This window comes from Falco peregrinus, chromosome 17, assembly GCF_023634155.1.
Source record: "Falco peregrinus isolate bFalPer1 chromosome 17, bFalPer1.pri, whole genome shotgun sequence".
In the NCBI taxonomy this organism is placed as follows: Eukaryota; Metazoa; Chordata; class Aves; order Falconiformes; family Falconidae; genus Falco; species Falco peregrinus.
In genome coordinates, this window is record NC_073737.1 from 232,240 (window position 1) to 257,942 (window position 25,703).

At 51.0% G+C, this 25,703-nt stretch overlaps 3 protein-coding genes across 4 annotated transcripts; all 3 read right to left on the reverse strand.

Moving 5' to 3' along the window:
* Positions 1-973: 973 nt before the first annotated feature.
* Positions 974-3,897, reverse strand: LOC129782558 (protein phosphatase 1 regulatory subunit 3C-B-like). Its single transcript, XM_055820208.1, has 2 exons — positions 2,535-3,897; positions 974-2,460 (listed from the first exon to the last, which is right to left on the reverse strand). Exons 1-2 carry the CDS (start codon positions 2,546-2,548, stop codon positions 1,557-1,559), a joined length of 918 nt encoding a protein of 305 aa, XP_055676183.1. The 5' UTR covers positions 2,549-3,897; the 3' UTR covers positions 974-1,556.
* GINS4 (GINS complex subunit 4) lies at positions 2,424-10,259 on the reverse strand. Its single transcript, XM_055820209.1, has 8 exons — positions 10,139-10,259; positions 9,829-9,915; positions 9,406-9,519; positions 8,842-8,939; positions 8,438-8,526; positions 7,969-8,059; positions 7,758-7,857; positions 2,424-2,460 (listed from the first exon to the last, which is right to left on the reverse strand). Exons 1-7 carry the CDS (start codon positions 10,238-10,240, stop codon positions 7,761-7,763), a joined length of 678 nt encoding a protein of 225 aa, XP_055676184.1. The 5' UTR covers positions 10,241-10,259; the 3' UTR covers positions 2,424-2,460; positions 7,758-7,760.
* A 176-nt stretch (positions 10,260-10,435) lies between these two features.
* GOLGA7 (golgin A7) lies at positions 10,436-17,565 on the reverse strand. Of its 2 annotated transcripts, none has more exons than XM_055820339.1 (5): positions 17,315-17,565; positions 15,854-16,006; positions 15,404-15,505; positions 14,194-14,257; positions 10,436-11,773 (listed from the first exon to the last, which is right to left on the reverse strand). In XM_055820339.1, the coding sequence occupies exons 1-4, from the start codon at positions 17,423-17,425 to the stop codon at positions 14,210-14,212; spliced, it is 414 nt and encodes a 137-aa protein (XP_055676314.1). In that variant the 5' UTR covers positions 17,426-17,565; the 3' UTR covers positions 10,436-11,773; positions 14,194-14,209. The 2 variants fall into 2 exon arrangements, with proteins under 2 accessions (XP_055676314.1, XP_055676315.1); XM_055820340.1 differs by having other exon boundaries at positions 10,436-11,776; positions 17,315-17,518.
* Between the last annotated feature and the right edge of the window lie 8,138 nt (positions 17,566-25,703).

Sequence of the window (25,703 nt, forward strand, 5' to 3'; positions counted from 1 at the left end):
CACGTGTGTAACTGCCCACCACACCACAGCTGTCACCCATCGGGGCAGACCGGGACTGGTGCTGGCAAACTGGTCAGAGGAGCCCCCCGAGCCGGCACAGGGCTCGGCTATCACGTTCCTGCCCGGTGTCACCCCGCTGGGGCAGGTCACGCACCGGGCAGCCCTCGGGCCACAGCCGCTGGGCCGCTGGGCAGGACGGCGCCGCCGGCGCCCCCGGGCTGGCAGGTCGCCGCTCGGGCCGCACCGCCCCGGGGTGGCAGCGGCACCCGCCGGCCCGCGGCGAGGCCTAGGGGCACGGCGGCCGCATCCCGTACCGACTGCTCCGGGCTGCAGCGCCGGGCTCCGCACTGGCGGCCGCAGGCCGATCGCTTCCACTCGGCCCACGGACACGCGTAACGGCTCCCCCGGGGCCGCGCCCCGCGGGCGCAGCGAACCGCGGCGGGGCCGAGGCTCAGCACGGCGGCCTTCGGCCTCGGCGTGTGCGCGTCGGGCGACGAGCGCCGCGTGGGGCGAGCTCCCGCCGGCAGCCCACGGCCCCGGCCAGCCCCGCTCCCCCGCCCCGGGCCAGGTCGGGCGGCACTGGGCGCCGGGGGGGGCGCTGCGGCGCGGCCCGCACCATGGCGGGGAGGCCGCGCTCGCCGAGGCGGACACCGGTTAACGGTCCGCGGCCTCGCCCCGCCCGGGCGCGCAGACCCGCCGGGCGCGGCGGCCCCAGGCCCGCGCGGGGAAGCCGGGGCTGAGCCGCCGAACCGCGCCGCACGGGTCACGCACTCACCTGCCGCCGCTGCCGCCGCCGGGCCCCGGCTCCGCCCCCGCCACGTGCCGTGCGCGCCCCTGCCCCGCGCTGCGTAAGTTGACGTCAGCGCGCCGCCCGCGGGGCCGCGCCCGCAGGAGCGCGCCGTCCCGCCCGCCGCCGACAGAGGGCGCCCGCCCCCCCGCCCCTCAGGCAGAGGCAGCATTCGCGAAGCGCCGTCACTTTATTAACTCCCCGTTACAGCACCAGCGACCGGACGCGACCCCGCCGCCCCCCGCCCCGCCCAGTGACCGCACGGCTACCCCCGCGGCGAGCCCTCCTGGGGACCGTGGCTCGGGGAGTGCCCACGGCGGCAGGCTGGCAGGGCGGCTGCAAGCTGGGAGGTCTGCCGAGACCCCAGGCCCTGGGGGGTGCACACCCCACCCCAGCCACTCCACACAAGGCACTTGGGCAGCACCAGGACCCCCGTGGCTCACAGGGCTGGCTCTCGCCCAAAGCAGAGATGGGGTCCGCAGGCCTCAGCCATCCCTTTGTCACCCCCCTACTCTCACAGCAGCATCGCCTTGAGAACTGAGGGGCAGGACTTACACCCAGCAGCAGCTTCTAGCCTCAACGGCAGGAGCCAGCAGTGAAGAAGCTTCCACAGAGGCCAGCAGCTGCTTGTATGGCAACAAGCCAGACACATGGAGGAGCTAATAAGAACACCTGTGAGCAGCATCTTCTGCAGCTGACCCCTCCCCAAAGACCCTTGCACCATAATGAGAACACAGAAGGGACCTACACCTCTCCCCACGCTGATTTCCTACCAATAAGGAGCCTGGGTCTCTGAGCGCCGCCAGGTCTGCAAGTGAGAAAGGACCAGGGCGGCAGCCCGAGAAGTGCCAAGATGCTCCCAGGCCCTGCTGGAACTCTTCACGGCATGGGAGGGAGAGCAAATCATGCCTGTGTGGCAGATCCTGTAATTCCTCCCATGGTTGTTGTCCCAGTGGGTGTTCTGCCCACACTGGAAAGAGATGCAGAACTCTGTGGCCCTGCAGGAAATGGATGGCTTGGGCAGGGCAAGCTCAAAAGAGAAGATGTCTGTGTCAGCTGAGCCATATGTGCTATGCATGTACCGGCAGGAGATGTCCCGGAAGCTCTTCCAGCCATCAAAGCTGATGCGGACCATCACCTTCTTCTCATACTCGATGTTTCTGACCTTCACTGTCCCTGACAGGGCACGGTCCTGGATCAGGCAGTTCTCCAGGCAGACAAGGTTGCTGTGTAGGCGGCTGCGGAAAGTCGTGTAGTCCACAGAGGGCTGAGGGAAGTCCAGCACATACCTGCACACTTCTGGGCACAAGTCCTGCAGCCTAGGTCGGAAGCAGGCAAGGTCAGACAGGGCATGCTGTAAGTCACAGAGGTCCTCCTCGATCTTTGAGAAGAAGCGGACAGCCGTCAGTGAGAGCCCTTTCATGTCAGCAAACACGACTCTCTTCTTCTTCTGGCCCTTTGAGCTCTTGGTGCTGTCTCGCCGCTCGGGCTCTGCACTCAGTTTCTGGTTGAGACAGGACCGGAGGGGTTTGCGCCCACGGTTGCCCCGTAGCTCCTCGTAGGAGTTCAGCAGCTTGCGGATGGGGGGCGAGTGGCTCCCGCAGAGCCGCATGGCCAGGTCCACGGGCATGGCTGGGGGCGCGACGGCCCGCGCGCTATACACCTGGAAAAGCCTAGAGGCGAAGAGGGGGTCAGGCGGCGTGTTCCCGGCTGCGGCTCCCCCCACCCCCGCCCGCCCCGCGCTCACTCGCCGCAGCTCATCGCCTCCCGCCCGGTCCGGTCCCGCTGCCGGCGGCTCCGCGCAGTCAATGGAGCCGTGGGAGCGCCGGCGGCCGGGACACCCCGCGGCCGCGGCGGCAGCCAATCAGCGCCGGGGACACGCCCCCGAGCGGCCAATAGGGGCCCGGCGCTGCCCCGCCCCGGCGGGCTGAGCCCGCGCCCCCTCGCCGTGCCGCAGGGCCCCCCGGGCGGCGCGGCCCCCGAGGGAGCGGGGCACGGAGAGCCGGCCGGCCCGGGTGCCGAAGACCACCGCCCCTGTGCCGGGTAGCGCTCCTGGCTGCGGCCTTCTCACCCTCCGGGACGGGGCAGAGCCCCGCTTGCGCTGCCGAACGCAGCCACAGAGCGGCCTAACAGGAGGGGCAGCACTGAGAAAGCTCCTAACGCCACAAAAACTTGCTTTTCAAAGGCAAACGTGTTCTGGACTGCCAACACCCAGAGGAAGCTACAGGAAGAAGAGGAGCGTGTTCCTCTCACACCGTCTTCAGTGGTGGGAGGTTTGAACCGTTGTTTTACATCCCTTTGCAGGCGCTTGTCTGAAGACAGCTACTTCCAGGGTGTCTGAGCATAAATAACGCCCCAGGCTCCAGGCTCACTCTCTACCAAAAGCAAATCTAACTCAAGTTTCTTACCCCAGATCCTTTGCCCTGAAAAAGAAATTCACTCATGCCTGAGCAGGCAAGAGCCACTGCGGTGTCCCTGACATCTATAATCAAAATCACCTTCTCTGTTTAGCTTGCATGTGACTCCTTGACAGAAAAGTCCGCCACATAAATCAGATCACCCCTGCCCTGTACTACCGGCTAATCTCTCCAGAGCTGTCTAGCCATTTATGTTAAGCAGCCCTGATTGCTCCTGCTGACAGCACAGATTTCCATCAGCTCATGACACAACCCACCTATCTGTATTTATATATGGCTCTCCATCACTACCACATCTGAATGTCTCCAGCACAACACAAGACACCTCTCACAACCACCAGAAGCAAGCTTGAACCCAGTGCCTGGCTGGAAAAAATCTGCAGTTCAGCTCTGGCTTCAGTCAGCAAAAACATCAGAAAAAGAAGTGAGAGACTCAAGATGGCACCATCCCCCTAGAAGGACGCATGGCACTTGTGTCACTGCTGGCCAGACGCTCCTGCCTGAGGAGCAGCAGGGCAGCCATCACCATCTTTGTGGGTGACCAGGAGCCAGATGTGCTCGTCTGGCTGGGCCCACAGCAGCTAGAGACATCTGCTCATGGCCAGGACTACCAAATACCAGCCCCCAGCACCAAAGCAGATCCATCTGCCAGGCCAACGCCAGGCCTCCTGCCACCAGCACACAGCTGACTCACTGTGCCACAAGCCTTGGGCTGAAGCCGTGGCTGGTAACCGCGCCAGAAGCAATGCTCCCCATTTCCAAGGCCAGCACCACATCCCTCTGCAGAGGTCAGCTGGAGGATCAGCTGTAGCATACTCACCCCTACAAGGTTTAACTGCAGCTGCAACTGCTCAGATTACAAACCCAAGCAAGATCCCACGAGGTCATGACAACAAACTGTCCCCCTTATCTCTGAACCAAGGGCTCATGGTCTTGCAAGTTGTCTGCTTTTGAACCTTTTGACTACTTGAAACTTTACTCCACGATTTCCAGTTGTTTCCCCATCGTGTAAGAAAGTTTGTGTGGTAGTTATTGTGACTAGGTAGTATTGTGACTAGGTAGTATACTAGGTAGGTGTGTGGTAGTATTGTGACTACCCTCCCTGAATCATGTTATATATTTGAGATCAATTTCCTGTAGATATCCAGGAAAAAAGAAATAGAACCACCTTTGGATTACTTTTCCTAATCAGGACTTTCAGAGGGCATCACTTTCACAAAAGCCTCATCTTCTTGACAAAGTTGCAGACACTTCCCTTTCCCCCAGCACAGACAGAACAGAGGCTCAGTGTTAGCAGCAAGGCAGTATCCAGTCCCAGAAGTGTCCCAGTATTTAGTCATGGAAGGACACAAAAAGCAGACAGCAGCGTTTTCAGGTATGCCAAAACTGAATTTCATTGAGCCTGACTGGTTTTAGCCTACTAGCCATTGTCAAAAATCCTGCACTGCCTGTGGTGACATTGCCACACACCAGCTGCCAAGACTCCAGAGAGGAGCTGTACTGAAGGCACTCTGGAAACAATCAGATTCAGTTAAGATCCAGCTGCTTGAAGAGGACAGGCACCCCTTATGCTCACATTGCCGCAGCCACGTGAGATACAGTGGTGAGGCAAGTACTAGCTGTCTGGGCAATTGTTCAGTCAAACTTAATAGGGCCAAGGAGAAAGTCTTCCAGACGTGTCACCTAGACATTCTCCAAGCAGCTCTTCCGTAGCACACTTCTGCACCAGCAGATTAACAATGACTTTGGCTGGGAGCTTCAGTCACCTCTGTGAAGCTGCCCGGGCTGTAGATATGGGCAGGGCAGAATCCACAGCCCTTTCTGGGGGGCTGGGCAGAGGTATGTGCTAATGATTCCTACGGATTAAACCCAGCCTCCTCTTAATGTCTATACTTAAAAGAATCTTCTTTACCTAAATGGATTTATTAGGAGCACTATAAACCAGGCATGCAAAGCCACTCACCCCACAAGATGCACTGTCACCCCCCACGTAGCAGAGGAAGGGGAGTGTCAAGAGGAGCACCAGGCTGCTCCTCACACAGACAACCATGCAGGCAAGACTGTCTCAAAGGAACAGGAGCCACTGTCTGTCAACGCACATGACAGACACGAAGCTGAAGTAGCATGGGACGCTGGCTTCTCCTCCAACTAGAAGAGGCACACAGGGCCCAACAAGGCTGGAGGAACTTTTCCTCTGTGTGACCAGCATAAAGGAATTGCTGTCCCCCTTGCCCCAGCAGCTGTTTCAGCAGAAGGGAGCTTGACAGTCTGTACCTCACAACCGCAATCAGAAGCTGTACCAGAACCTCTCACTCTGTGGAGGGAAGGCATTCAGATCACACATAGTGCAAAGCTGTGTTTTCCTAAGCCCATGATTACAGCTGTTCCATTTTAGTGAAACTGGTTGCTAGTGGTCTTAAATAAGGCATCCCAACAGCTATACACTGAAGCTTTCCAGAAAACGCCCTCCAATTCATCACTTTGCATTTGTTCTATTGATCAAGTCTCCCTGCACAGGGAGCTGAATGCTCTGCTGCAGAAATCTAATACACAAAGCATAAAAGGTGATGTAAAACCAAGACTCCTGTTCTCATGCTGCAGCTATGGACTGTTCTGGGAAAGCTCTGCCAGCCTCATGCTCCAATATCATTCTGAACAACATGAAGGCACCACAAGCTTACAAAACTCCTCAGAGTTCTTCCACAGTGCTCAGCTGCTGACCATGCAGACCACCCTGTATAAGGGCTCCGGTTACTCTGGAGTTCACTGACCAAGGCAGTCTTGAGCTTTAGGATTAGCTGCAACAGTGGTGCAATCTCCCTGAAGTCAGCCAGTCCAAAGAAGCAGGTTAGAAAAGGCTGGAAAAGCAGCAAGGCCTCTCACTCTCCTTGCTGGACTTGATCCACACGCAGAATTTCAAAAGGTGAAACAGCAGCACTCAAACCCTCTGCGCAGGACCTGCTCTGGTGTTGGCTTTATGCAAAGCCTGTGCACGTAGCAGAAGCACAGGTTGAAACACAAATTTTACATGGGCAGTATAAAGACCCCATGGCTCTGGCACAAACGCCCTGGGCATGAACCAGTTGCTCTGGTTAAGAGGTTTGTGACAAACCTGTGCATGCTGTCTGACATTTCCAAAGCTTTGATTGTGGTTACACCACTCACAAATCTGATCAGAGAAAACACAGCTCCCCATGGCTCCTGGAGGCATTCACTTCTTGGCCCAGGCCAAGAAATGCCACTGTCAGCATAAGGTCCAGGTAGCAATTCCAAATCCAGGCCTACTGTGCATGCAAGTCTCAGATACCTGTAATGGCAAGGGTGGGTATTTCACAAGGATAGTGCTGTTATGGCCAAAATGCCAGGAAAAAGCAGCATAACTCCTCTCTGGCCCTATTAGAAGGGGCTGTACTGACACAACTGTATCCACACTGGAACACAGGCTACATACACAGAACAAAGCTTGTGCAGCCTGCCTTCCCCAAAGGCAGGGTCTTTCCAACTAAGGACAGACTTGCTGTTTGGCCTGCATAATGTTTCAAGGGAGAAACTGAGGGAAGTAGAAACCCTGAATTAGAACCCTACCTTCATGGCCATATCCTAGCTGTTACTTCGTCAGAAAGACAAAGGGAACAAATCTGGTAAACATTTCACCCTCCCCTCTCACTGCAGGTAACAAGCTCGGGCTAAGTTCTCCACACAGGACCCCATGACTCTCCCTTTGCTCTGAGCTGCAGTTCCCATCCTTAACGTGTTCCAAATCCCTCCTGCTCCTTCTGCAAGAACCAAGATTTGCTCTGCCACCATATATCATCATGTGTAACTTTTTTTCTCGATGGAACATGTGACAAAGATGGTGCAGAAGTATCCCCCCACCCTTGTTGCGGTTCACCTCAGAGGAACTGGCCACTTGCACAACAGCAGGTTGTGTAGATCCTGTGATGAGATCAAAGCTGATGGGGGAAGGCAGAGTTTACATAGCTGGTTGCCACACCATTTAGTCAGTTTCCACCCAATAGCCTAATTTAAAGAACAGTGATAAACTGGAACAGGAATGAACACAAAGCTGCAGGTTTAAAAAGAGAGCACCCTGCTATTTACAAAAGGTGTATTCACCTTTGAGTATAGATGTGCTCTGTCCACATCTGCTGTCAAACCAGCCTGGGATCTAGAGAGGCAGTAGCTACACTTGTCCCTCCCTCAGGACTCCAAGGGGACTATGCAAGGTTGCTGCAAAGCCTTGCTGGAGGGAGTGCTGTGACACAGATTGCCCTCGCTCAGCAGCACCAGAGAGGAGTCTGGCTGTATTCCAGGCATGTCATAAGCAATTAAAGAGTTCAATGAGCTGTGGGGGCAATGAGCCCCTCTGCATCAGCAAAGATGTCCCGCTGCTTTATTTGCATGTTTTCAAGGGTACTCCTTTCAACACTACTGCTGCCCTCCCCAGCCATGCTGCTTACCCAGGTGGCCCCACAGCCCCACCCAACGTCCCCGATGACAGTGGTGGCTGCCCCCACCGTCACTGCGGTCCTGGCCCCACACTTACCACTCACCCTTCAGATGAGCTGCACCGCTCCCGAAGCCACCAGTGGGGCTATGGTCCTGTATCGGATGAGATGCTGTGAGCCCTCCTCCAGGTCAATGGCGTACTCTCTGCCAAGGACAGAAGTGATGCTGAGCTGCCTCTGTTGTTCTGCTGTAACCCATGTCTCTTCTGTGGGACTAGCTCAGGTACGTACACCATACAGGGAAGTGCCCACCTACCTCTGCTCATCTGTCTCTGGCTCAACCAGGATGTTCTCCTGCCGCTCCAACACCCTCAGGAACACAAAGGAGTCCAGGTTGGGCTTCGGAACTACAGACAAAGGATGCAGAGCACAAGCTCAGTATTCACTTATGCTCTTCTGCAAGACACCGAGCTGACAGAAGGGTACGAGGGACAGCAAACTCAGGGCCAGTAAAGGAATTGCCAGATGCTTCTGATCAGATGTAGTGTGCACAGCCTTGACTTAAGACAAGGCTCAATGGCAGGGGCAGCATGATCTTCTGACAGCAGTATCAAGCCATGTACCACACGGCAGAGCAGTGTTACGACACTGTCGTCACATCATCTTTGCTGCTACTAAGCACTAGCTGGAGGACTACGCTTTTTAACATTTCATGCTCCCCGAAGTCTTCCCCACACCCCTGCCACTGTAATCTTCAGATCACCCCAGAGTCTGGATGCACTCACCTGATTTTAGGAGAGACACTTTCTGCAGGTTGGGTGGCATGTGTTTTAGGGCCACGTTTTTCAGGTAAGTCTCTGTGTTTGCCATATACCTGAAACAAACCATTGGAGCATTTACTGGTTTAATCAAATACAAATTCTCAGGAAGAGTATTGACTCAAAATGCCAGCAAGTAACATCTCCCACTCCCACAGGCATGGCCAGAGACAAGCCTAATGGCTTGTCCCGGTAATGGGCTCAGAGTTACTGGAGTTATTTTATTTCAGTCCACATGGAAACCTACCAGTAAAACCCATGATTCTTACTGCAAACCTAAGGCTAACAGTCTTAAGAACTGTTCAGCATGATACACGGGCAAGTTCTCCCTCCCTCTTTATAGGTTGTAGATGCATCCAAAACCTACTCACTCTTTAGCAAAAGCAAACTCCTCTGGTGACAGAATGGAAGGCTCCCCTTCGGTTCGAGACTTCTCCTTCTCCAGGACATGGGGGAAAAACTTCTCTATCTGATATTGGAACAAAATCCCAAAGACTGAAACTAGTCAGTAGTTTAGTGCCTACAGTCTCTGCTCTTCTCTTACAAGCACCAGTCCACTGCTGTAAAGGTTTATACAGCAGCTGCAGGCCTGCCCAAATACCTGTTCCTGCCTTAATGAGTGATATAGTCAACTAGGGTCTGCAAGCTACACAACTGTATGTGTACGTGGCAGAACCCAGGCAGAACACGCAAGCACTTCATTGTGTCATCCTGGGCTTAGACGGGGTAAGAAAACACTCATTGCAACGCTGTGATCTCCCTTCATTCAACAGAAAAATGCGTCTAAGGAATTAATTCCTTCCGGTTGCACTTAAGAGGATACAGATAGAGTGTGCTTTATTTAAGTGCCTTGCTGAAGCAGGCGGCCTTGTATGGGTAAAAATCACTCGTGAAGTCACCCTTTTTCATCCCCTGGGCAGCACAGCAAGCATTACCTTCACAAGCCTACATCGCAAGTAGCTGCTGAGCACATAACGGATCCTTTCAATCTCCATGCGGTGAATGCTGACCTTCAAGTCTCCTCTCTTTGCCCGTTTCAAGTTTGCCTCCTGCAAAGAAAGGTAAACAGAAATTAAACGGTTGAAACGCCAAACAAGAAACAGAGTGGAAGACAAGTTTTGTAAATAGAGCCCACAAAAATAGACTGCAGCTGTTTTTGGTGACACAAAGCATACTGTTTCCTTGCATCTCCCAGTCCCCTCTCAAGACAAGCTCGAAGAAGGTACTCAGATGAGCCTTGTACCCCAGCGACAGAGGAGCAGATAACCCTCGTAACCCCAGAGAGACCCAAGCACGCATCTGCCAAGCCAGGCAACCAGGGCCTGCCTACACCACCACCTTAGCCCAGCAGAACCTACCATATGGTCCAGCTGCTCCACAACACACTCGATGACCTCAGGTTTGCTCTCCAGCAGCTCTGGAGCAAACTTCTCATTCAGCCAGGCCTGAAAGAATGCACGATGTCAGCAGAAGCAAGGAACGCACCTGCCACATGCCAGAGTCCCCAGAGAGGCCAGGAACTCGGCCACCCCTCCTCCGGCAAGGCCAGAGGCCCAGCCCCGGCCGCCCCACAAGGGCCCCAGAGCGCCCCGGGCCCCGCGTTCCGTCATCCCCGCCCTGCCCCTGCCCAGGGGCCCGGGCCCGGCCGCTCCCCCCAGCCCGCACTACCTGCTCCAGGCTACGGATGAGCTGCGCCGGGGTGAGCACCAGCTCCTCGCTACAGCCGTCCGAGTCCGCCCCCGGAGCCCCACCGTCCGCCGCCGCCGCCATTCCGCCGGTCTCCCGCCAACCGCGGCGCCTGCCGCCCCGCCCCGCCTGCGCGCCCCGCCCCGCCTGCGCGCCCCGCCCCACTGGCGGCAACGGCGGGGGCGCCCGGAACGCCCCGGAGGAGCGCTCACAGTCCGAACCCCGCTGCGGCAGGAGCAAAACTCTCCCCCCCGGGTACTACCAAACAGGACACGGACATCGTTTAAGAAAAAATTTACTAATCCGTTAGTACTCCTGCCAATATTGCAACAGATGTGAAAGGCAAACACTGTTACAGTTTAGAAAAAACAAGTTTTATACAATTAAAATGTTAAACAAATCTCAAAAACCCAAAATAATCAGTGGCTGAGTAGTAAGCCTGGAATTTCAGATCCAGTATTAGCACCTACAGCACCACCAGAAGCCCAAACCGCTCTGCACAGGCCGTCTCCTCTCCTGAATGCTTGAATTCCTTCTGCAACTGCACACTGACGCTCTGAACCAAAACCAGGACATCCTTGCTTTGATATGGGAAAAGGATACAAGAGAAAAATGCTAAACCAGTCTGGTTGGTAGGAACTTTTACTTTTGCAGGGATTGCTGAGGAATGTCAATGTGTGGGGGATACGGAGTAACGCACAGCTCCACTGTTCAATAGTTGCCAGCAGAGAAAATTAAGAAACCACCTTACACAACATCTAAAAGTCTGTCAAACCAATGTTTTCCTATAAATTATATACAATAAATCCATAAAGAAAGTCTTACACTTCACATATTAATCAGAGTAGGGTAGGAATTGTTACGTTTATTGGTTCAGCATCCATTTTATTGTACTTACTGTTTTATGAATGAGTAGACCCCCCTCTTCTGGTGAGCACTGACAGATGCAGTAACAGCACAGACATAGTAGAAAAAACACCACTATTAAACTCCAGCTATTCCTCCCCCTTCTAGGAACAATGAAAACATTGAAACAAGTAACCCCTTGCCTTCTGGTTTTCCATGAGGATCAACACAGGAAATATAAAATCCTCATTGCCTTGAGTCACTTCTCGCCAGGCAGAGGCACTGTGTATCCCCTCACTCCAAGACTGAACTTGAGGGAAGGCCTCGTTTCTGGAAAATTCCCAACTCTGACTTGCAGTTTTCCAAAGCCCAACTGATGTACAGAAGGGTTTAAGAACTAGGGAAGAACAGCACTGTGCTTACGCAACTAGAAATAGACTTCTGTTGGGCTAAGTGCCCTCTTTCTTTCAGAAGAGTATGGTAGCTTTACCACTTTTGGGTTTTTTTGAAAAACAAAACAAACCACAAAAAAAAAAACAAAACACCACACCCAAAACCAAACAAAACCCCCAAAAAACTAAGAAGTGATCTAATTGCTTAAAAGTTTGCCACAAAATGGATGCTGACCAGCCAGGTCACCCCACGTGGAGCAGTTTTAGGAAGTTAGTCCTTGTAGTAGATGGCACTGTGGATCTGGCAGCAAAGAAAGGAATGATGCTCTGTAGTAGGAGGTAGGGGAACTTCGATACAGCAAGTCCACTGTTGAGCTATCTGCTAGAAAAGAAGTTTCATATTATTAGAAACTATTACTAAATGAAACCAGCAAAACCCTACACCAACCTTTACACAGCCACATTTTGTTATCTTAGGAGGTACACAGCGGGACAGGTAGGGTTACCACGTGCTGTGGTGAACGTAACAGCAACAGAAGCCAACACTCTGGATTTCATTTGTCTAACAGAAAATAAAGACCTTTACTTCCTTGCTTCTTTCTGCATAACCATCGTAAATATTTCCAAACTCTTTTCTGCACACATTGCCAACAACCTAGACTTACATTGCCATCCCCATGATCTGCCGAGTACTTAAGACAAGGGATCCCATTAAAATTTGAGCTTTCCAAGAGCAAAGCCTAATGAAAGTTCAACAGGTATTTTGGAAACCTGGTGATAGTAATTTTGCAGTTCTATACTGCATGCAAGTAGCATGATTCTTTATTTTAGCCTCTCTCTTTCAGGTACTCCCAGCACACTTTTCACTTCATAACTGCCACACAGTATCATGAAAACCAAGTGCCTTTCAGCACCTTTTCCCAGTTAAACCTACAGGTTGCTGGCCACTCTTAATTGAAAGCATCATGAGTAAAGATACCAAGGTGAGAACTGGAACTGCATCCAGCTGAAAAACTGCAATTAAAAGTTTGTGTATGCTAGCATACACTCAGGGACAGAGTCATACAGAGGTGTTTTCACTTAAATCTATTGGGTAGGATAAGGTCTCAAATACAGTAGTAGATCTCAGAGTTCCTCTAAATTTACATGCTGCAGAGACCATTAAAGTCTTACAAAACGCCATCTAGCCTGTCGTGTCCACTACCACTATACTGGATAGAAAAACACATTTTGTAGAGCCCATGTAGGCTGCATTCACGAACAGATCATTCAGTACAGCGTGCAGGCTCCAAATGAGTAGGAGGAAGTAAAACTCCAGCAGGCTTACTTGAGTACTCATACTGCTTTCAAAACAGGTTTACTGACAACAAATATTTGCAATTCATCAAACTATCCAGAACTTCATCATACAAGTCCTTCTGCATTTCAGAAATTTCAGTTGTTTGAACACTGGCAGAAATAGCTTTTAAGTAATTGCTCAAACCCCACATCACCTAGAACAACATTCTGCAATAACTGCTATGAAATGAGTCATGACCAATGCCTTGTGCCAAATATATGCAGATGCAGTTGATAAAACACTAACTTGTTTCAACAACAGAATACAAGTGCCATGCAACACAACATCTTCCCAAGTGCTAATAACCACATAAAGAAGGATACTTTGAGACACAATTGGCATCTACAAATGATGCCAAGTTACAAGTCAGAGTTGTTTAGAAACGGGTATGCATCAAAGAATCTTCACCGTATTGCTTTACCAGAACTTATGTCATGGTTTGCTCCAGTATGTGGTAGATTAACCTGGTTTATATGCACTGTAAACACGGGTCAGTCATGAGCAGACTACCAAAAGGGAAATCCTAGAGATACATAGCAGTGGCAGGTTACAAAAAGCACTGAAACAATTTTGTAACAGTACCAAGTATAGTAAACTTGCATTTTCCTTTCAGGCTGTGTTAAGGCTTGACTCTTGGAATATATCATATTCTTCTAAGATTCAGGACAGCAGGTAAGATATTCTGTATTTATACAGTATCTTACAAAATGTTTCTGAGCAGCAAAGGAGTTCACTGTTCAGTCCCTCCTGGAACAGAAAAGCTACTATTCAACAGAAGTGAATCTTCTATATACTAGCAGCAAGAAGGTAAAATGTAATTACTCCCGTTGATTTGTTCAGGATTCAGGGGCTATTAATATTGACTTCTGGGCAAAATAGAAGGGGATCTTTAACATGCTGTGGTTATGACCTTGATTTCACAAGTGCTCAAAACATGGAGGCTTTTAATATAGACCCTGGCCTGAGGTACCACAGAAAATAACTTGAAAGGAAAAGCTGTATCTTTCACAGCAGTATAGGAAGAGCAGGTGCTAGTATAGTACCATCAACGATTTTTCTTGACTCTTTTTCTCATACTACTAGTACAAAAAACTATCTGGAAATCCAAAATAAGCATTTAATTAGTCACCTATTTTGAAGCCTAGATTTAAGGGTTAGTCTGAAGTTTGTCTGCTCAGAACCTTATGACAGAAAGGCTTCACGAGAATAAAAGAAGATCCTTTTCTCAACGGAACAGAGAACAATTTTGGTAACACTTGATCTGTATTAACATTCAGTGGCATAATGCCAAGTATTGGTATTTCTACTTATTCAGAAAAGCTAGTCCACACAGGATTTATGTGAACAGCCTTTGATTACATATAGTGGTGGGATAAATATTCTGTCTCAGTATGACAGAATCTACCCCTCTGAGCATAGGAAACTGGTTGAGAATGAGCTAGTGTAAGGTTAACATGTACCTGAGACTCCACAGTTTTATCTTCCACTGGTCATACCTCTGTCTTCATAAATGGTAATTTCAATCTGCACAGAAAAGCTATTAGGGAAACATACTATAAAAAGATTATGAAAACATAACAAAAAAAAAAGGCAGAAAAACATTAAGATTTTAGAACCTTTGATCTTTCTGCTTCATACCTGCTGTTTCAAGGCTAGTTTCAGAGCTACACAGCAAACAAATAGTACACCTAAGAGATGCCCTGTCAGGTCAGATCAGTGATCGATCCAGCCCAGGACTGTTCTGCCAACAATAACACAAGATGCTGTGTATAGAGAGTTTGTGAGCCTTGCCACCTTCTGTTAAATTTCAGGAAAGGCTATGCATTAGACAAACATTAAAACTTCTACAGTTCAGCTACTAAGTCACTAATCGAACTGAAAATGAGTATTTTTTTTCCAGGAGGTGTGTGCACAGAAAAATGCAGAAAACATAATAACTGCATTCTTCTCATATTGGTGACAGCTAGAAGCTATTTAGACAAATACACAAATAACCCAACTGCAAGAAATTAGCCTTAGCACACATTTCATTGGCATTCTGTGTTTCAAGCTGCTCCGGTTTCAATATTCTCAAAAAACGATGTGTGTTAGTCACTCTATCGCTAGACTTGCTATTCAAGGTCTTTACAACCGCTAAAGTAATGAGTAATGACTAGATAAATGCCTGCAGTGTGGTTCAAGAATTGAAGAATAAAGGTTGAAATAAGCCATGCTAGAAGCAAAAGCAAGTTCTAGGCTGGCATCTACTCACAGTGATGTCATATGGCGAAATCTTCGCCAGAACCTGAGCTGAGGGTTGCAAATTAAATGGCGATCTCTTGCTTTCATGTCATTGATTTCTATCCTAACAAGTTCTTCACTTTTTTCAATCTGACAAACTGCATTTTTATAGGTCACTGAAATAAAGGAAGCATCTAAAGTGTTGGAAGTACTCTGTTTATACACATTGGATTTTCAGGAAGTCTGAAAGGATGGATTCCACTTTGATTGTCTTTCGATATGACAAATCTTAATGTACTAAGGGTCTGACCAGAGAGCACTACATAATGGAAACAAAACTAATCACATATTCTGCCATATCACAAACCAGGCATGCCACTGAGATAAAGAGACAGCACACACCACAGATGGACAAAGCAGGAAACAATCTAAGAAACCACAGAAGGATACAACTCTTAGTCCTCTTTCAATGGGGTCTGTCAGAAGGAGGCCCTGAGGAGCATAGATCTTTTCATTCTGTTCTTGAATGAACTTGGCAATTTTCTTTAGAACCTGGTAACAGAAGAGCACAGAGGTCAGAGTTCCTTCATCAGGCTTCCGCACATTAGAGTCAGAGCCCCAGCAATATTACAGATACAGCAACATTAGGAGAACCTAGCACACAACTAGAGACAAAACTTGCACAATTCCTCTGAAGTACAAGTAATCATTATGTTACTTAAACTGACTAATAACAAGTCTGTCTGATGTATATGTGAAACAACTCTGCAGTAACATCCAGAGTCTATATGGAATTTGTACAATGGTGCAAGTCACAGGAAACTGACCAAGAAATAAGTCTTTGGTTGAATTCTGAGATATACTCCCTTGCAATTAAGAAGGTAAACAAAAGCAGCACACCTTTTCATAATGCGTTTCCATACACAAGAAGATGGTATAGGCAGTCAGACAGGCGAGACACCCTTCAAGGTAAGATTGGCCCCCAAGTTTTTCAGCTTCTGCATAGAGGTTATTCAGTGTTCGGACAGTCTCTTCAAACTGCTGCCTATCAATCTGCAAGAGAAGTCAAGTTTAGCTGTCACATTCTGCACGTTTCAGAGCTCACCGATATCTTCTGCCTTCATTTATTGCCTATTTGCACTTCCATGCTTTGCAGCCACTGTTTAGAGACAAAGTCTGAAGGACACCAAGTTACAGACCTATAGCTCTTCGTTGAGTATCTGCCAAGTGATTAGGCCAATCTGAATTCCAACACAATGTGAACACCAAACAATTAAAGAGTAAAGTAACTAAGCCAATGTGCGATTCAATTCGGGGTGGGGGTGTGGAGCTTAGTTCAGGCACAAGGAGATCTGCTGGATTAAAAAGAGCAGTTAGGGAGTAGACTAGTAACATCTTGCTGCTACAGTGCTGATCAAACAAGTGAGAAGTGCCACGAGAAAAAGAAAAGGCACTAGTAAGGAGTGTTTGTTTTGCTGTTAGTGGAAGATACTACATCTAACAGCATTAAACAAAATGAAAGTACCTGAGACAGTACTTGTGAGGCTACTGAACAGGCCCAGCAGAACTGGCTGGGCTCCACAAGGGAGGACAGTGTTAGTGCACAGCAGCACAACAGTGTACGCTTTATTCTCACAGACATAATCAACACATTCTACATTACTGTTACAAAAGAGAGCTGCTTTCTGCAAGGTTAAAGAAAGTACAACATGCCAGCATTTCATAAACAATAAAGAGAAGCATTTTCAAACTATTTTGCATGTGGCTTTTCACCACAAATTAAAAGTACCTGCTTACCGCAACTGATCAAAAATGCTATTTGGACAATAAACAACGCTATTATGCCAAAAAATAAGCAATGTGCAAAGCAGAATGTGCCTTACACTTTGAAATCATGCCTCTCTGGCACTATGCATAGGGCTGTAATAAGAAGAGAGGATTAGAAAGCACTAGCTGCCTTAAACTTAAAGACAGTAGACGAGATCTTCACACAGCATCCCTGGGGTGCGCCGGAGGGAGAGCCGTCCCAGGACAGGGACACGGGGGAGAAGCCCTCCCGGCTCCTGCCCCCAGAGAGACGGGACAAGGGAGCTGAGGGCTGTGCGGGAGACCTACGGCGTGCTTCACAACAGCGCCGAAGGGGACGCGAGTCTGTCGGGTCACTCGTGGTCGCCGCCGGGCGCCAGCCGGCCCCCGCCTGCACGCCGCGACACCCACGGCGCACGGGCGTCCGCGGGGCCGGGCCCTGCCCCACCGCCGAGCGGGCCCGCAAGCCCCGCTCCCGCCGCGGCCAGCCTGAGCTGCGGGCCCCAGCGGCCCCGGGCTGCCCGGAGGGCTCGGGGCGGGCCCGCCCCACCTTACCCTGTTCTCCAGCTCGGCCGGGAATTTGCTCTGGAACTGGCACCGCGTACCACCGCTGTAGTCGCGCTGGATGAACACCTTGCCCGACACGGGCGCCTGCTGCGGCCTCATCGCGCCGCCGCCACTCGCGGCCGCCGCCCGCTCCTCTCCACCGGGCACCGCCACTCACTTACGGCTGTCGCAAAAGCGTCAGGAGGACGCCGGGCCGGGGAAAGGGCAGGAGTGCGCTCTGGCGCACGCGTCGGGCCGCCGCCGCCGTAGTGCGCAAAAGCAGCTCGCGAGAGAGCTGAGCGGGGGGATCTACGCATGTGCGCACGCCGCCCGGTCCCGTGGGCTGCGTGGCGACTGTTATAGTTGGATTTGAAATAACTAGAGTCCGAAATAAGTTCACTAAGTGTTTATTAAGGCAGGAAAGAAAAAACAGCGCTGGGCGGCCGGGGAGTCGCAGCTCCATCCAGGCTCGCAAATTCCGACAAGTAACACAGCCCTTTTATCCTCAGCTTCAAGGCCGGTTTAAGCAAACAGTTATGCTCTCAGTCCCGTAGCAAGAAGCTGTATATTACAAAACTAAACTATTTTTACACTAAAGTCTAGACGAAGACAAAGGTTGTCATAGTAACATGAGATTATGGTTTAACATTGGCCTTGAGAAGGTACATCTCGCAACCTCATGGGTAAGTTAACTCTTTTCTCGCCAGACAAAACATTCTCAAATGCAGCAAGATCATTTCTTTTGTTAAAAACCCATCTGATCAGCAAATTACCCTTAGTTACTTATTACAGCGACTGTCCCTCCCATCACAGGCACAGCTACCCCACCTGCTCGCCGCATGGTATAGCCCGCGTGACGCCCCCCTTCGAACACATGGTATAGCCCTGACGACGCACGCGCGTGCAGCCCTGCGCGCCCCGCCCCCCGCCCCGCGCGCAGACATGGCAGCGCTCCGCCGGGCCCGGGCGCGGCGCCGGGCGGTTTCCGCCGCGGGACTCGGCAGCTTGTGACCGGCGCGGCTCTCCTCCGGGAGCGGGGCGGCGCGGCGCGGCGCTCGCCCGGCTGCGTTCCACGCTGGTTTTGCTGGTGTACGGACCCGCGATCGTTTCCGGGCCCGTTAACTTTCGGCCTCGGGCGGTCGGCGGCTGCGGGGCGCGGGTGGGGCCGCAGGCCGCTCGGGTTCAGGAAGGCCTGAAGGCCCAGCGCGCCCGAGCCAGGCGGGCAGCCTCAGGCCGGGGCTCTGAGCTCTGGGCCTCCCCGGCACTGGCCTGGTGCTGCCGTGGGACTTGGGGGCCCGCAGCCCCGCCCCACGCCGTGCAGCCCCACCGGGACAGGGACAGGGTCCTGCTGGCTGCCCGGGGCAGGGGCTGTGCAGCTGTGCGGGAGCAGCCAGGTCCACCTGGGCCTCCGAGCCGAGCTCTGCTTGGGAGGGCTGTCCCGTCCTGTCCTTTGGGGCTCACTGTGGAGTCACTGCCTCCTCCTCCTGCCTTAGTGTTACACTCTACCTTGCCTTGTCCCACTGCCTTGTCCCACTGCCAGGGGACTACGTGGGACAGGGTTGGACCGGTGGGTCTGAGGTGCTGAGCAGCGAGATGGGCGCAGCACCCCTCTGCCGAGGTCTTTGCCCTTGGCGTGCACAGTGCTGCATCACTGAGCAGCTTCAGAGCTGGGGTGATGGGCTTGAAAAGGCACCATGTACCTTCCAGAGCCTTCGGGAGCCCGGCAGCCTGCATGTGTGCAACAGACATGGGAGATTTGCAAAGAGATAGTTTAGTTTAAAATTTCTTTAGGTGGTGGGAAAATTCACATACTGCAGATAAATGGCCTCTGGATCTCATGACATTATTAAAAAAAAAAATTTAAACTGACAAAAACATAAGGTGAAGGTGAACCTCCTTGGGAGGTGAAATGCTTCTGTTCAGTATAACAAGTGCTGCAGACTCCACAACCCCCCTGAAAAATGACAGCACCCTTTCAGCTAATTCACAAACCAGGGGAACTGGAGAATGATACAGCTAATTGAAGATTTCTGAGGTCTCTATGGCAATCTGTACCCATGGGATCAAAAAACCAAGCAGACGCTGATTATGAGCACAGTTACTGAACCTGGGCTGCAGCACAGTCCTCAGCGAGTATTCATTGAGGTCACACAGAGGTATTAAGAGCAAGCCCTTCTGCAAAAGCCATCAGTGAGTTGTATGTCTGGGTTAATTAATGCAGTACTTGGCAGAAGTACTGTGAGATCTTGAGGTCCAATGGTAGCAAGGTCTTCAGCCAGAATTAGGAAATGTGCCTTGGTTGAACCACCCTGTGTGATCCTTGTTCCTAGTTCTGTGATTTGTGCAAATAAAGCTAATGTCTTGCCTTCAGCGTTCCTGAGAGTCTTTTTTTCTTGTCTGGAAGTTTTGAAATCATGGATGATCAGAGGATACTGTTCCAAGGTTCAGAAGTTAGCTAGTCAGTGACATGTTTAACTAAACAATTATTGGAAGCCATCACTTGGGTGAAAAAAAAGTAAAGGAAAGCAAAGCTTTTGGGACATTCAGTTTCATTATTTGCTTACAGCAGCTGCTCCTTCTCAGTCTGCTGATGCTTCCACTTAGAAGATGATATACAGAACAGTTCCCATGCATCCAGGGAGGAATGAACTCTAGGGCAGACACAGTGGCTTGGGCCATGCTCCATCTCTACCAGGTCAGTGTCAGAGCAGACGGAAGGGCTGACCTGCTTCCCATGAACCGGGGCACTGAGTCTGCTGTGCCGACAGGGAGGCATCCCCAGACATCAGCAAGGCTTACGGAGGGAGGCCACTGCCAGGCCGTGTGCCATGGCTGTGCGGGACCTGCCGGGACACTGTGGCGAGGGTGTGGGGTCAGTGGGCTTGCTGGCTGCAGGACCAGGGGTGTGGGGGCAAGCCAGGCTGTGGAGTGTCCCCAGTGAGGTGCTAGGATGCTGCTCTGTTGGCATTTGTCCACCTCTCCATGGATGCAAACTCCCTTACTGCCTTGGCAGGCATTACCTGAAAACTGTCTTGCTTCAAATCATAACGGGACTTGGCAGAGTGCTAGTGGGCATGAGTCCTGCCTTTCTGGATCTGAAGCTGCACAGGAAGAAAGGGATGCGTGCAAGTGTCTTCCTTTGTCCAAGTGCCAAAAAGAAACCGATGCCCATGTTCTTCCTTGCTGAGCAGCACAGGCTTTGACCCGTCGCTCTGCGGTGAAGTCTGTGGGTCACAGGCTCACCATCTGTGCCCTTCCGTGCCCTTACTGTGGTTTGTACAGATTAATTCATCTCCCTAAACCTCTTTTGTCTTGCAAGAGGATGACAAGAGTTATCAGCCCTGGAACACTAACCCGAGTGAAGTGAGAAAGCTGTGAACCCTGGGGATCTTTCAGCTCGCAGGCTGTCTCAGTCCTCGTGCAGCTTTGCCCTGGTGCTCCTGGTGTCCGGCTGCCTTGGGGCTAGCATGTAAGGAAGAGGAGAGCTAAGGTCCCTCTGATGCCCAGGGCTGTCATAAACCACAGCACTGCTCTGCCTGCTCCTTCTCACAGCAGTGCTACGGGCTGTTGAGCAAGACAGAGATGTGCCTGTGCTCAGTAAGGGACCATGCACACCTCCAGAGAGCAAAGCTTTTGTGTAAAACAGGGGACTAAGGCCTGGGAGAAAAGACATCATTTTACTGCTTAAATTGGTCTCATATTTTACCTCCAAAACTCCTGCTGTCTTGGTCAATGGGAGCTCTGTTAATTAACTGTCAGTGTGGGTCTGAAATTATTACAAATTGGGAAATAAATAAAAAATGTCTGATGTTTCAAAACTTGCTTGGGACCCCCTCTTCAGCACGTGTGCTGAGATGTATTCGGAGGCAACCCAGGCTGTATGGGTCCTGCAGCAGAGCAGGTGTGGAGCGTGTTCTGCCATTCTGATGTGAGCCAAGATTTTATTAGCAATTGTTGCTGCACTTGTTGGCACATCTGCAAATGTACATGGAGCTGAGTGCTGCAAGTGCAAAATGAGTTGACCCATCTCTCTTGAAGAAATGTTCTGCCTTGGTTAGTTCTTGGCATCAACCTGTTTAAAGCACTTCCTTTTTTTTCTGAATCTTTTTCATTCTTGCTGTGAAAAGGATTATGAAATTTTACAATGCAGTAATAAACTATTATTATTTATTAAATGAGAGAGCCCTGTAAAAAATAGAAGGAGAATTCAATCCAGATGCTATCTATTCCAAGGACATTTGAAATTCCAGATGCTGATAGTAAGACACGGTCTCTAATTCATGCTTTTGGAGACAGAAAATACTCCTGGCTGGGTAACCCATCCCTGCTTAATGCCCCACAAGCCAGCCTTGTGTTTAGAAGCAGCCATGGTATTTGTCTGTAGGGTTCAACTTTTTTCCTTTGCTGAACATACTGCTCTGCATTTTTATGGCTAAGAGCAAGATTGTAAGCACATCAGATCAATGTTGTCCTTGTGTTATGAAGGTAATAAACCAACAGCATGCAGAACTGGGCAGCCCTGTATGCTGTGAACGGCTCAGGAGCCCTTGGGTACAGGCATTTGCACAGACATCAGTGGCCGGTGTTGGAAGAAGAGTAATGGCAGCATATTCAGGTTTTTCTGTCCCCCTCTATTCACCGCTTGTTTATTTTGTTGCCTCAAGCAGGCTGTTGTCTCGAGGTGCCATTTCATCTTTAGCACTACCGCTGGCACTCAGGTAGCCTGGAGGGATGCTGATGCCTTTTCAGCCCCAGACCAGCTGAAACATCTCTCCCCCCACGGTGTGAGGTGGCCTTTCCTGGCTTGGGGCCACAGACCTCAACACTGTTGCAAGAGGAAAATCATTTGATCATTATTTACCTTCAGCAACAATGGCCTCTCAGATCTGCAATTGTTTGGAAAAGCTTGACCTAGTCCAGGTTTTTGTCTGCGGCTTTATCTCTGGCTGTAGGTAAAGCTGATGTAAATCATCCCAGGAGTAAGGGCTGAGCATCCCCGGAAAGCACCAGACTTGCTGAAGAGGGGAAGGCAGGTGACGTGGGGCGGGTGCTTGCAGTGCAGGGCTGGTTGTAGGCAGCTGGCTGATGAGACAAGGTTAGTGCAGAGCACCAGCACTGCCAGATCAACAAGTCAGAGGCATTTTGAGAATGTGGGGAAATACCACCTAATAGGTTTCTCTGGATCTGGAGGCTACGAACATCCCAGACATCAGAGTTGGACTAACCAGGACCAACTATTTCCTGTCAACACAGATGGTTTTTGTCCTTACTGTGTGTCCCCTAGTGGCACACTTAAATAAAGACTGCGGCCATTCCCTGATGTGCAGGGATCTGACAGCTTCCCTGGACATCTGGTTTTTCATACCTGCCAAAACCCACTTTGCCTTCCCACAGGATTTGTGTAAGCTGGTTACAAATTTGGACACAGGTAGTAATGGTGAATCTCAGGTTCAGTGAGTTCAGTTCTTGCCTGCAGGACCATGGCACTTCAGCTTGTGTTTGTTTAAAAATACAACACAGCAGTGGCAGAAAGTGTTGCAACACAGAGGAAGTGTGTGCTGGGCTTTCTTAAATTCATCAGGAGGTAGTGCTGTAAATGGCCTTGAGCTATCGTCCTCATCCCTTCTAGGAGGATAAACCTCTGGTCACCCCTAGCCAGGGGAGGGGGGAGCAGGAGACGGCTGTGCTGTGGCCACGTGCTGGGAGGTGGGTTTGCAGTGCCAGGGTTTGGAGAGACGAGAAGACAGTTTGGACTTTCTGTGGACATCCCCTTGGGAGCTTCATTTCCTTTAAACTCCCAAAATTGCAGATGTTGTTTCTAAACTTTGTGCTGGAAGTATCAGAGAAGCTGGATGCCTGAGCACTTGTATATTGGGTGCATAATAGCTGTACTATTAGCAAGGTCCGGACCAGCCCTCCCAAGGCCCATGGGAGTTTTTCTGGGAGGTCCTGGGACCTGGAGACCCCCCACTGGGGCACTCCAAGCGAGACATACTGAGCCCAGACCCGCTGGTTCACGGATCCGTTGCAGTGTATCTCCGTTCCTGCCAGCAGCTCTCCGGGTACGGGACAAGCAGCAGTTTGATTTCAGGGCAGAGTCCTACCGAGACGGACTTCTCCACGCAGTAATTGGAAAATGCTAATGCCTAATGCCCACCTTCCAGGGAATCCCTCTTCAAAGCCCTCATGGAGTTGCGGTGCTGCCTTGCCGCTGCCTCCTCGGGGGAAGATGCAGCTCCGCAGGGGAATCACCCTCCTAAAGATCACACAGAGTGTCTTTTAAGTGGAAATTACTGTTTTTTCACAATTAGCTGGAGCAGAAATAATCAAGCAGGGCCACAGCCATTGTTAACTTGTACCTGACCGCTGGAGTTCAGTCTGGCAGGGATCACTTCATTGTGCTCTTCTGCTAGTTTTGCATTTTCTTTTGCTAAAAAGCTGGTAAAGTTTACTCCTCCCATCACAAGAGATACGGAAATCTGTTTTCAGATGCTCTTGCACCCCAAGTCAGTCTGTGGCATTTGTGGGCAAATAAATCCCAGGAGTGGCTGCTAGGCTAAACAGAATATACAGGAGGGTGGCAGACTGGGCTGTGGGTGTCTGTGTGTGTATGAAAAGGAAGCAGCACCACACCATTTAAAGATGCCTTTTTCTGTCTGCATTTAACCTTTTTCTTTTTGCTCTTGATGTGGAAACTGTGCTAATTCATCTGGGAGACTGGGAAGGCTACTAGGAGGGGATGCATCCCTCTTTGGTCAGATGCTGAGCACAGCTTGAGAGAGCTGGGGGGCCCAGCCTGGGAGTTTATAAGACTTCCATGAACCTACGTTTTTAGCATTTGCAATTTCCCTTTGCATGCTGGCCAAGCTGGGCTGCTTCATTCACATCACACCGGAGTCTGGTGCAGTATTGTCCTTCCTCTGCAAGAGGACTTTTGATGGCCAAGATTAATTCAGTGCCAGTGGAGCAGCAAGAAATGTTAACCCTTAATCCGCAGCTAGGAGGGCCACTAAGCAGTAAGAGGACCCTGGTTGCTGTGGCAGGGCTCCCTGGTGCCGGGGAGGGGTCTACAGCTTCCCCCTTGGCTGTCCATGCATGAGGACTGGGACAGCCCAGGCTGCATGCTCTCAGGCTCAGGGACAGGTTTTCCAGACCTGCTGCCCCACTGGCATCCAGCACCAACTGCCTCAGAGAGATGCAAGGCACAGCTGGTGATGGACTACCCCCTACTGTAAGCAAGGAAGAAGAACCCAGGCTTATCTTTCTAGCAAAGCACTTCTGGGTTTGTTGTTTGTTTCTTTGCAAACTCCACTGTTGCAAGCCGATTTTGGCCATCCCTGGGAAGGAGGGATGGATTCTGTTGCACCTCGGTAAGAGCTGACACAAGGGCCTGCAGGTGTCAGGATAGCATGGCTGATTTGGACTTCTGAGGCTGCAAGTTAGCAGTCTCCCATGGCCTGTAAGTATTTACAGAGGGAGCAGGTTTCTGATAAAAACAGGCAAAAATGCATATATACCGAGGTCAGCTGGAAGCAGAAGCTCGATGAACTCAGGCTTCCATGGAAGGGCAATCATCTGTCAGAACAGCTTGCTGGTGGCTAGCACATCACCCCTTGTCTCCCTGTTGCCAGGCCAAGAGGCTGCAAGTGGTGGGTCAGTGCAGGAGCTCTGCGTGGGCTGTCTGACCTGCTAGGGTTCAACAGCCTTACATCCCATCCAGTGTGGAGACTGATGGATCATTTGTTGTCCCCTGCCAACCGCACCACAATTCAACAAGGAAGAAATAAACACAAAAGTGATGTATTTAGTTTAGTTTTTACAGACTATAGTAAGTAGTGTCCATGTCATGCTCTGGACAAAAGCAGCAATTTTGCAACAAAATACTACGACAAACAGTGCTGTCACTGTGCCCAAACACACACTCCAGGGACATGTCTGCACCAGCTGGCTCCCTGGAAGGTCTCCCAGGCCTGTGCTCAGGCTGGTGGAAGCTGGGCTTCACTGCACACTGGGGAAGGGACACCTTCGAAGGATGCCCTGGTTGCTCAGATGTCACCTCCAGGAGAGGTACTTGCCATTCCCAAAGGTTGCCAGAAATCAGCTGGCCACAGCCATGGCCAGCTGGTCCCTGCCAGGCTCAAGCCCTTAGCCTGGATATGGACCCTTGCTGCCCTCAGTGCCTGCCTGCCTGGGACCACCCCAGCAGGAGATGGAGCCAGGCTGCCTCCCCATCACCTACCACCACCCCACCACCCGGGCTTTCCAGAGGAGCTGGGCACCCAAGCCTCCTCCTGCCCAGGCACTCTTTCTTGTGCTAATCGGTTTGCATATGTGATAATGACACTCCTAATTTGCTTAGGGAAGAGAGAAAGAGGGGGGAAAAAAAGAAAGAAACCGG

What these genes read in the sequence shown, in the direction of transcription:
- GINS4 (XM_055820209.1), bottom strand. Translation starts at nt 10,240, where the DNA reads ATGGCGGCGGCGGCGGACGGTGGGGCTCCGGGGGCGGACTCGGACGGC. An exon ending in GAGTTTGCTTTTGCTAAAGA is followed by an intron (nt 8,527 to 8,841) that starts GTGAGTAGGTTT and finishes GGTTTGTTTCAG; the next exon opens with GTATATGGCAAACACAGAGA. An exon ending in CCAGAGACAGATGAGCAGAG is followed by an intron (nt 7,858 to 7,968) that starts GTAGGTGGGCAC and finishes TGTCCTTGGCAG; the next exon opens with AGAGTACGCCATTGACCTGG.
- GOLGA7 (XM_055820339.1), bottom strand. Translation starts at nt 17,425, where the DNA reads ATGAGGCCGCAGCAGGCGCCCGTGTCGGGCAAGGTGTTCATCCAGCGC. An exon ending in CGGCCGAGCTGGAGAACAGG is followed by an intron (nt 16,007 to 17,314) that starts GTAAGGTGGGGC and finishes CTTCTCTTGCAG; the next exon opens with ATTGATAGGCAGCAGTTTGA. An exon ending in TGGAAACGCATTATGAAAAG is followed by an intron (nt 15,506 to 15,853) that starts GTGTGCTGCTTT and finishes TTCTGTTACCAG; the next exon opens with GTTCTAAAGAAAATTGCCAA.